Source organism: Mytilus californianus, unplaced genomic scaffold (assembly GCF_021869535.1).
Source record: "Mytilus californianus isolate M0D057914Y unplaced genomic scaffold, xbMytCali1.0.p SCAF_3, whole genome shotgun sequence".
Classification (NCBI taxonomy): Eukaryota; Metazoa; Mollusca; class Bivalvia; order Mytilida; family Mytilidae; genus Mytilus; species Mytilus californianus.
This window is the reverse complement of record NW_026262679.1, coordinates 129,071,295-129,083,414: the sequence shown is the minus strand read 5'-3', so window position 1 is coordinate 129,083,414 and position 12,120 is coordinate 129,071,295. Positions and strand designations below refer to the sequence as shown.

Here is a 12,120-nt window from a genome sequence, read left to right as displayed (position 1 = left end):
TTATAAAGAGGTTAAACTCCTAACTATCCTACTGTCTGTCGATACATTTATTTTTGGCATTGCACTAGTCATGTCTTCTCTTTGACTGTCCATGACGTTAAAATACTAAATCCCTGGGATGTGTTTTAGTTGATTTTAGTCTCTGATGCATGATTTTTTATTATTAATTGTTTTGGCTTTTAACTAGCTGTCAGTAACTGCAAGTACTCTCAAATCGTACTTTCTTGTTTATTTGACCTGTTGATACTAATTGTATTGTTTTTTTGTTATTTAATGTTATTCAGGGTTATATCTGGTCTATATACCAGCTTTTATAAGTGTTTGGTATTACTATAAATTTTCACTTCGTACTGTGAACATCAAAATTATTTATTTTGTAAAAATATTTCCTTTCTCTATTGGAACTGTATACGTATACCTAACAACAAAATTATTTTCATTTACCTGTGTTTCAAGTTATTGCAAACGACTGATATTTTTGTTCGAGCAGATTGTTTTTCTTTAATTGTTTAACATTTCATACCGATATAACATGTTACTTTTATTATTCTTCCCTTAGTTTATTTATTTTGTATTTACATTGTATCATAGGTCAAATTTATTTGTTCAGTGTATGTTCAATGGTGTTAATATGTCCTTTGATTGAGTTAAGCTATTTCAGTTGATATTTTATAGTGTGTCTTTCTATGTTGTGATGTTACACTATTGTTTCAGAAAAAGGGTGAAGGTTTGGTACCATTAAAACGTTTAAACCCGCTGCATTTGTTTGCACCTGTCCTAAGTCAGGAATCTGATGTTCAGTAGTTGTCGTTTGTTGATGTGGTTCATAAGTGTTTCATGTTTCTCGTTTTTTATATAGATTAGACCGTTGGTTTTTCCCGTTTGAATGGTTTTACACTAGTAATTTTGGGGGCCCTTTATAGCTTACTGTTGGGTGTGAGCCAAGGCTCCGTGTTGAAGACCGTACTGTGACCTATAATGGTTTACTTTTATAAATTTTGACTTGGATAGAGAGTTGTCTCATTGGCACTCATACCACATCTTCTTATATCTATATAACATCTATGCAAGATCTAACTGTACAATGGAAAACAGTATTGATGTTCTGCAAGCTGAAATATGTTGGCGAAACAGAAACCAAATTTGATATCAGACTAAATGATCACCGGTCATTTTATACCAAAGGAAGAAACTGCCCAATCATGAGACACCTCTGAATTTCGCCTTTCAAATAATAGAGACTAACAAAAATTTGGACACATAAGGTAGAAAACAGAGAAAGAGAGAGAGAGAGAGAGAGAGAGAGAGAGAGAGAGAGAGAGAGAGAGAGAGAGAGAGAGAGAGAGAGAGAGATTTTGCATGCTTCAGCAACGTAGTCTTGAACCCGGAAGATTGAATAGAGAGTCGAAAAGCCGTTACATCATAAACCAAAGGTATACTTCATACAATTTAAGCTGTTAAACGAAATGTACAATAAGCTGCAAAAATATCTGTTTATAATTATCAGCATCCGATTTCACCTAGATTGCTGATGAAGCTAGTTCAAATGAAAGTCATTGAAATCAGAATTTCGGAGTTTTATGACAGGATCATCTATATAGAACGAGGCTTATAAGTCATCTTGGGAATGATTGCTAGTTAATTTTCTTTAATCGCCTTTCGTTATCTTAAGGAAAGTTTTTTTTTCGTAGACGGATTTTCCCCCTGCGTAGGTTCCCGGTACTTCCTTTAAACGAGTCTAGATCGGAGGTCTCCATTGTGACTCGTGGGATTTATACTCCTTGTTTGTTGTTAAAAATAAATATGGTGCCATCTTTTACTGTACTGTAAACGTGAACATTTTTCTAGATTTTAATGCATAAACTTTTCATCCGAGCATTAAAAATCGCGCATCGAATAATAAATGCGCCTATCATATCAATGTGCTTACTATACACAAGACTCATAATATATAGTTGAATTGTTCTCGTTATTCGCTAGGGAAATATTTTCGGGAATTTTACTTGATAGCGAAAATGCCAATCTGATCTATCGCAACTCGCGTGCTCGTCTATATATAAGCTCAGATACTCACTTTCAGTAACTGCGAGTACTCTCAGATCTGTACTTATTGTCTTTTTTGTTGTGGGGATGTATCCTACAACGTCCTGTCTGTATTTTTGTCAGATGCTTTTCTGCTTTGTATCGATCTGATGAGTTTTAAAGCCCTTTCCAACAGAGTTTTTAAAGTTTGTTCTTTTGTTGAACAGTTACACGACTGTCCCATGCAGGTTAGGGGGAAGGTTTGGCGCCGGCAAACTAGTTTAACCTTGCCACATTCTGTATGTGCCTGTCTAAAGTCAGGAGCCTGTAATTCAGTTGTTGTCGTTTGTTGCGTATATCATATTTGTTTTTCGTTTATTGTTTTGTACATAAATCAGGCCGTTAGTTTTTTCGTTTGAATTGTCTTACATTTGTAATTTCGGGGTCTTTCATAGCTGACTATATATATGCGGTATGGGTTTTGTCAATAATTGTTGAAGGTCGTGCGGTAACCTATAGTTTTTATCTTCTAGTGTTTAGAAATAAGATCCAGGTGGATACAAAATATATAAAATAATATTTAATTATAATGAAATTATTGTAATAGTTATGTAAGACACATGATGTGTTAGGCTCTGATCCTGTCCATAACATGATAGTATTATATTAGGATCTAGTTTTTCTTTTTTCCAATCATATTGTGCTTATTATTGTTGTAAATGATGCCCTTTATGGGTTCTTGATTAGATTAATAAAATTCTTATCGTATCTTATGTCATATGATCTCTGGTAGAGAGTTGTCTCATTGGCAATCATATCACATATTCTTATTTCTATATCATATGTGGGTAAAGAAATCAGAGATCTATATTTTAATTAGATTGGCGAAAATAGCGAAAAGTTCCACGTTTACGGTATATTTGTCACGAGGGAGGGTTTACACATGCAGGGGTAAATATTGGCATATCAGTTCGGTCATATATAAACTAACCATGTATTACTACATATATTTCAGTGGCTCATTCAAGAACACCCCCCTTATTCCCGTCCTGGTTGGAAGGAAACTCCAAACTATTTCTATATCATTTCAGGTACCAGATACAATATCAGTGGTTGGAGTTACTCCACGATACATTCCCCCGACACACGACAGAAAACACGAAAGACATGACAGCGTTAAACATCATGAGAAGAAGAAAACAGTCAAGAAAACATATTTCAAGAAAAAAAGAAGAGAAGAAAAAAGGGTAGGGTTGTGTGGTTTTGTACTTACAATCGTTCAACAATATAAATCGGCGGGAGACATTTGCTCTTCTCAATTCTCGATAGGACATTTGCTCTTTTTAATGGTCATTTTTGCGTTGTAATCAAACGTACATCTGAGTTTTTTCTACAGAGCACTTGAGCTTCTCTGTTTATCATTTTCTTCTCCTTTATCCAGGCAAATGTCCGGTGAATTTAGTGAAGATGTGCCAAATTTTAAGCGCAAGTGTCCGTCATATATGGAGCGCCAAAGTCATTCCGTGTAACAGGTAAAGAAACGTTATACGTACAGCGGACATTGCTGTTGACTGGAGCACAATGGATTGTTCACGGCCACGATAGTGAATACAATTTACTGTAGTCTGTGAATTTCGTTTTCATTTGATTGATACATCACCATAAGTTTGACTGTATTAACTGTACAACATTTCTTGGGTATTCTAAAAATTTAAAACAGTATTTTCAGAAATCTAGTCTGATTTTCAATATATTAACAAAAGCATGTGGTTTGTAACAATTTTTTTTTATTGTTAAGTTGCAAATTTTTAAAAGTTTGCAAAATGAAATATATGGATTGTGTACTTCTGATTTTAACACGAAATATCTGATTAAAAACTATACCGAAAGAACATAGACGAAATAATTGTCATGTAGAATTTACAAACACGGAAGTATAGCGGTCAACCTTTATACAAAACAGAAAACCATACTTTATAAAAGAAAAAGATAAATTCATGAAGACATTTTTTAATATGAAAATAGAAAAACCAATGTAAAAGTATCTTAATGAAATGATCTTTTACCGTGTTATTCTAAAATAAGTCCATTCAACTGATGTGAAATTAATTCATAGGTGCGATATTGTGTGTAAACACGGTATTACCCCCCCCCCCCCCCCCTTTTCCTCCTTCCTTTTACAAAAATGAAGAACATTTCTTGTTTCAGATTTTTCTATGTATATAATCAAGAGATATCTTTCTTGTCAAAAAAGCATATAAAAAGCTTGTGACAATATACATAATACATAAAAACATATGTACATCAAATTTTACAACAATCAGTTTAACTAATCAAGAGTCCTTTGGTTCCATTTACCGTTTTAAAAAGGACCATAGACTTGTGCTTGGTTTTCATATGATGAAGACATAATCTTTCAATAAGTTTAATTGAGGTCTGGAGCTGGCATGTCAGTAACTGCTAGTAGTCCTTTGTTAATTTATGTATCATTGTCATTTGCTTAGTTTCTTCTGTTACCTATTCTGACATCGGACTCGGACTTCTTTTGAACTGAGTTTTACTGTGCGTATTGCTGTGTGTTTGTTTATTCTACATTGGCTAAAGTTATAGGGGAAGGGTTGAGATCTCTCTAAACATGTTTAACCCCGCCGCATTTTGCTCATGTCCCAAGTCAGGAGCCTCTGGCCTTTGTTAGTCTTGTATGTTTTTTTTAATTTTAGTTCATTTATATGTTTCGTAGTTAAGTATGTTGTCCATTTTCACTGAACTAGTACACATTTTTGTTTAGGGGCCAGCTGAAGCCTGTCTCCGGGTGCGGGATTTTCTCGCTGTTTTGAAGACTCATTGTGGCCTTGAGCTTTTTTTTTAAATATACCCAAGTTCTCAGGTTACGAGGGACCTTTTTTTTTAAATATACCTTATCCAAGTTCTCAGGTTACGAGGGAGCTTTTTTTTAAATATACCCAAGTTCGAATTTATAATGCGCATATTCTAAATTTTGTGATAAGTATAAAAAACACCTGTTCTTTGGTAAAACCATTCGTGTTAAACTGTCTTTATTTGGACCAAAAGAAAACTATATGCAATATATTTGGTAATTAAAAACAGCTGTGAAGAACATAGCCGTTTTATCTTATAAAGAACAGTATGAGGTTGAGGTATAAGTATTATCACCAATCTGAAAACCATACACTAATTATACCCAACGCAACAAACTCCTAAGTTAATATTGTCTTTAACCCGTCAGCCAGTCCATCCATCCGTCATCATTTTGTTGTTCCCTAGATATTGCCTTCTTTTTTGTCGGATCCTCGTAAGGTTTCTACTCAGGTAAATGTAAAGACTGATTTATATTGCTACAACTGCTCTGAATTACAAAATGACATCAAGTATGTATGTGTTACTACTAGTATATGTACTTTTGTCATTGTTAATTGTTTTGAATTTTTAAAATGTAGAGATACGAACTTCCAAGACTCTTTTCGATACCTTTCTCTTAATAAAAAGTTCCCGGTAAATTGATTAATATTGGACTCAAAACAAAAAAATGTAATACACACAACAACTTACCACAATATATTTATATATATAAAAAGTTTTTATCATGTCCTGATCCAGTAAATATTAATAACCGTAGAGTAGATTGTCTTATGTATATATGCTGATGATGTAGTAATTTTTCAGAAACACAGGAAGGTTTGCAAAAGAGAATTAATATGTTACATGAATATTGTTTAGAATGGTGTTTTAATGTTAATCTAAAAAAGACAAAAAGTATAATTTTTAACAAGCCAGGAAAAATTTTTAAAATGCTGTTTACATTTTGGAGGTTAAGTGATTGAATGTGCAAAATTATATAGATATCTTGGAATCACATTTACATCTAGTGGTATATTCAAGCAGTGTAAAGATGAATTATACAACAAATCTTTAAAAGCATGTCTTAAGCTACAGAGATGCTTGTCATCATCTAACCCTAGTATTGCCACTTTTTTACATCTTTATGATCATACAATTAAACCCATACTATTATATGGCAGTGAAATATGGGGAATGTTTCGTAACTCTTATGGAAAAACTGGGCTGTTATATTTGTGACTGTTTTGAATTAAGGAGATCAGGTATGAATATTGACACTAAGTCAAGTTAATGATTTGAGAATGAATGCATATAATGTAATTTTATTCTTTTATTCACAATATATATGTGGTTTTTGGCTCTGAATCTGACCAATGCTAATATACTAAATATTTATTTACAAGTGACTATTATTGTTGTTGTTACCAATTATGTAAATCAATTGTATCTGATTTTATGCCCTCTATGGGCCTTGTAATTTGGGAAATAAAAATATTCTATTCTATTCTATAAAAATAAGATAGATATAGTTACTTCAGATATTGTCATTTTAAGGGAAGATGATTAATTTTTCTGTTCAGATATACACTGTAAATCATCGTTATAAGTACTACCCTTAATAGCCGAGTACATATATTCTAATTTTTTAAAGGGGGATAAAACATATACGCATCAATTAAACTTTTATAAATCGGTTTGGAACTTTTCTTTTAAAAGCGAAACCGAAGAAATGAAAGCTATGTCTACATAGAATTTATCATTAATTTCTAAGTGTACCATGCATTATTGTCCGAACATTAGAAATGCATCTTTAGTCGGTTTATGAAACACCAAGCTCTATGTTGTTGTTCCAAGTACTTTAGAAAGAATGATTAAATCTTACTCCCAGAGTCTTACATCCATAAATTTCAAGATTATTTTAAAAAGAATAGAATTTTCAAGCGTTTATTTATTTACCTTTCTTTAGTTTAAAGTGTTTCAGGAGTTGAGTGGTCAATATTTCGATTTTTGCTTGTTATCAATGACCGATTTTATTGAAAAACACAGACAATGTAAACTTCATCGCTATGCGACTGAATTACACCTGTCAATCGCCATGGCAACGTGAAAACTTTCGTCACCAAATACACCTGTTCCGTAGTTATTTTACATCCGATTATGACTCCTGCAAACTGATTTATATGAATTATAGAAACTTAATATCTAAATTGAAGCAAGATTTATCATTGAGAGTATATAAATAAATAGTCATCATAATTGTCTGTCGATTTTCTCTTCTTTTGAAAGTCTGACGTCAGTGGCACCGCTATTAATGTGATATATAATAACTATGGATCTATTTATCAGTTTCTGAGGTTTTTCTTCATTTCGTGACCTATTTTTTATGTTACAATTTTGAATCAAGTTCATAATGATAAAAGACGTAATGTTGCAATAAAAATTATATCATTTGTGAATGAAAACAGTCGTAATCAGCTGTTTTATGAATCAGTTGTATTTTGTTTTAACCGCTATCTATTGATAAACATGTGTTAAAATAGATATTTTGCTAATTTTGTTGAATTTCACGAAAGTTTACCGTAAATCGTGATCGTTGGAGGACTATAAATACTGCAAAAGTTAGAAAACGTAAAATAAATTCTGGCTTCAAGGATTTAAGTAGATGAAAACTTTGGACCCTGTTCTGCGATCGGAATGGGATGCACTCCGAGCATCCATGTTAACCAAACTGGTGTAGTGATTTGTCACGAATCGGAGGACTCAAATTCACATATTGCATCCTATAGTGCAACATATCATTCCCGTGTGGTCAAATCTGCCGGCACCACAGAAACCTCCTCAGGTGTGGCTGTCACGGCGATAGATAAACAATCTGCTTTTAAAGAACTTATACCATTAGCACTGAAACAAGGAGTCGAAAGCCTTAATATTGAGGCACAAACACAAACAAATATCCAGATAGAAATGAAGGTAGGTTTGATACTGTTGTCAGTATGCATTGCGGATCAAAATGGAATTTTCGTTTCTTAACTTAGAAATTAAAAAAATTCCGCATACAAATCAAATGGCGAATAGAATAAGAATAAGAATAGAATAAGAATATTTATTATTCCAGTCAAGGGCCTTTGATGGGCAGCATGACATGTACACATAAAACAATACATCATGATTTGTAACAGAAAAACATTTTTTTTTGTATACATTGAAATGAAACATTAAAAAGTTCAGACATGTTATTATCTCCATTCTATATAAATCGAATATGATTTTCTTACACTACCCAAAGTGATCAATTCACACACGTATAAATCCAAATTGTTCGATCCTGATTAATTTCTGAAAAATACTACTCAAAATCGAAAAGTTACAATGTTTTGATTGACTGTTGGTTGCTTATACATGTTCTAACCATTATCATCGGTAGGCATGTTCATACGACATGAAAGTCGTAACTATGATTCCTGTTGGAATGACATACCACAATGACATACCGAAGTTGTCTAATGTATGTCAAGGAATATTTTTAATTTATGTTAAAATAAGTTCAAACTCCTGCATGCAGGATTTCAGTTAACGCAACCCAGTCAAGTTTCAGAACAACTTAATTTTGAAAAATGCTCATTTGGATTAAAAAAATACACCGTTTAAATTTTAGGACATATCCAGATTTAAATAAATAAAAAATTGATATATATCTAGATTTTACAAATACTGACCTATATATAGAATTCCTTTGCGATTCAAGATATGGCTTTATGTATACTCATAGTTTTTTTTTAAATACATTCGCGTATTTCAAATGTAGCTGACAGTGTATCAAAAAAATGTCATTGCGACTTCAAATTTTATGTTTTCCAAAATCAACATACACTTTTACAACAACTGTGTCGGTGCAATTTCTGATGGACGGTTTGTCTCTAATGATAGTCCGTTCTAATATCATCAGCCCAGTAGTCAGTACTCCTGTGTTGACATGAAGTACCCTGTTATCATAATTGTGATTGATCTTATCATTAATATCATACAAGTATCAATTTTAATATCATCCTCGGCATCATCGCAGCCGTCGTCGTCGTTGTCGTTGTCGTTTCGTGTCTAAACTTATTAAAATCTGGGTTCTTTGCACGTGACTACAACAGGTATTTCCATTCAAAAAGATGCATAATTCTTATTGGTGCAATCTTAGCGTCAAATATTATACAACTATTTCTTGTTTTTTTATAACGTTCTGTAATAAAATAATATTAAAAACATTCCAAACCCTAATGCTTGTGTGCAATTATTTGAAGCATTTGTGTATGCTTGTAAATTTTTCAAAATTATTCATGTTAGCAGGTTCCTTGGATCTAAATTAGTTGTACTTCAAATATATGCAGAAATAAATAATGTTGGTTAACTCAGATGAAATCATTATGAAGCCTGATTCTGGTCAAGTTTATGTCATCAAATATTTACCAAAAAAGCAATGCGTGTAGCAGTAGGCATCGTAGATTTTTTTCAGGAAATTAAAACGTATTGATTAAAAAAATATGTTTCATTAGGAAAATGATCGCGTCTTCGTCTATGTATCTGCTGATTTAATTAAGAAAATGATATTTGTAATCTTGGATAATTTGTTTATGAAAAAGGTACATGTGGTCTAGTGAAAACCATACTCAGTTAATTACAATGGCTGCGGATCTTGAATTCGAGGGGGAAAATGGGATTTAGACTTTGTGGGATTACGATGTCGTTACACAATTTACGGATAAAAGGAGATTTTAAGTAAACGTCAACAAGACAGCTACTAAACAACACATACCAATATTATGCATGTAGAGTTGGTTGTACGGTACGACAATTGATTGTGCGTTGCTTTAAATCACAAATATTTCATGCAAATTCAGGACGATTTTCTTCTCTATGACGGTGTTGATGTCCTTATGACCTTGATAGTAATTCTTCATATTGTTTCAAATTAATAACATTGAACATGACTAGTATATATCAACTTCGCTGATGTTCAAAAGTCTAGTACTTTAGCTTATGAACTATCCGGAACATTTTTTTGTTATTACATACATTTTGAATTCCATTTTGCATTTTCCTTTGATTGTCACGTTGTTTGTGTCGACTGATTTGCATGCAACATGTTTAACCATGGAAACCAGCAATACTCAAAATAAATGGGCATGAGATTGATAGGGTCTACTTTGAACAACGAACTACCTGTTGAAGTCATAAATCAGAAGGCTACTGTATAATCGGATCTTGCGAACGATTCGACGATACGTCTATTTTGTGCGGTCTATGAATTCAGTGATAAGCTCATCATATAGATGACTGCCCCCTGGGAGCCATCATGATGAAGAGCAGAGATAAATTCATAGTTTCGTACTAGTATACTATTTCTTCCGATTTACACCCACACCCCCCCCCCCCCCACACACACACACACACACACCACACAAACACATATCTACGATCATTTCAAATATATATGCTTTAATCGTATGTTATGTGAGCGAAATAAAACCACGTGTATATATATATAGTTACGACCGCGTGCTTTATTTTAATCACCAACCTAGCTTTTGGTGAGAACTGGAAACTAGCTAATACAACTATCGACAGTATTTAGATATTGACATGCATATAATGTATTACTGTTACTGTTTGAAAAAATACAATAAAGCAAACATAAACTACATTTGCATCATAATACCAAAGGCTACAGGACTTAATTGCTGATTCACACGACACAACAGGACAACATAACAATTGTAAAACCTATTTATTTTATGGTCTTGCTCGTTACCATCTCCTCGTGTTTGTTATAAAAATCTGATTCTAACAGGTAAATTGCTGCAACTTGTTTAAAATCAATGTTTTATATTGACAAAGAACTACATCACAAGACAATGCAAACAAATTGTAACATTAATTTGTTTTTAATAACGACAGTATAAATATGACGGACATATGCAAGGCATATCAAGGTTATGTACTTCGTATACCCAACTTTAGTGTTTGTATTTGAATAGGTTATACGGAGGTTTTAGTCACACAGCCCAATAAATCAAGGCAAAAACTTAAAGATATTTTTTTATATATATTTTAAGAACCGATATTAGTGATTACAGTGTTGTTGTTGTTTTTTTTAGTTATTTGCTTTTAAATGTTTTGTTCCCTTAAAATTTGTGTTGGTGACGGGAACCTTGGTAGTGTCTGAAATTTCTTCACGCACGATTAAGAGCTATGTTTTTATTGAAAATACCAGTGGCGGATCCAAGGAAAGGGGGCCGGGTGGAGGGGGGAGTTCCGGGGGTTGGAACCCCCCTTTTTTGGACGATCAATGCTTTTGAATGGGGACATATGGTTGGAATCCCCCTTTTAAAAATGGCTGGATCCGCCCCTGAATACTGTATGTTAACCTCGACGTGTTCTTGGGTTTTTTTAAGGTTCAGTTGCTATCTCATTTTCTTCTCTATTTATTGATATTGGGTCTATAGAATTGTCTGATATTTTAAGATCATCCGACTTGGCCCCAATTTTCGTGTTTCATTGTTTTAGTGACGGAATAATTCATTTAAATTGGTTCTATAAGTTCTTCAAGTTGCCATGGACATTCGTCAAGCTGCCACATTTGTTTTTTTTGTTTATTGTTATGATGTAAATTAGACCGTTGATTTTCTCTTTTGAATTGTTTCTCGTTATGTTATGTCGGGCCTTGTATAGCTTACGATAGAATACGGGTATTGCTCATTATTGGAGGCCGTACAGTGCCCTCTATTTTTTAACTTATTTTATACATTTAAATACTTATTTCATAGGAATAATCGTTTATCATGAGAAAATGAAAATTTTCAAATATCTTTTTTATTTAAAAAGATATGACACAAGTTTACGTAGAATTGTTCTTCCATTTGATTGGTTAGATACCAGCTCTCACGCTTTCAAAGTAATGGTGTATCATCGAGAATTAAATCTGCAATAAATTCCAATACATTTGCTAGTACATCTACCCCGTAATTATGATTTTAACCATGTGTGAACTATTTGCCACTGGACGTTAAGTAACCAACAATCAGTCAATCAATCAATCAATATAATTTTATGCAATAAGCATTTGATAGATTAAGTTTTGTTTTCTCCTTGCTAATTAAACATAGACGAAAAATTTGACGTCCACCTCTCAGTAAAACAACAGTATTAGTCATCTGTGTGTTTAGTAAAGGTCTTAAAGGTAGCTATATCTTT

The 12,120-nt window shown here is 33.0% G+C and overlaps 1 protein-coding gene across 4 annotated transcripts in view; it reads left to right on the top strand.

Moving 5' to 3' along the window:
- Window positions 1–12,120, top strand: part of LOC127736193 (high affinity cAMP-specific and IBMX-insensitive 3',5'-cyclic phosphodiesterase 8B-like) — a 146,616-nt gene that overhangs the window by 5,220 nt on the left and 129,276 nt on the right. For all 4 annotated transcript variants that reach the window (XM_052246776.1, XM_052246780.1, XM_052246777.1 and 1 more), the window contains exon 2: window positions 3,114–3,269. In XM_052246776.1, the coding sequence (XP_052102736.1) occupies window positions 3,114–3,269 (156 nt within the window). The remainder of the gene's footprint in view (window positions 1–3,113; window positions 3,270–12,120) is intronic.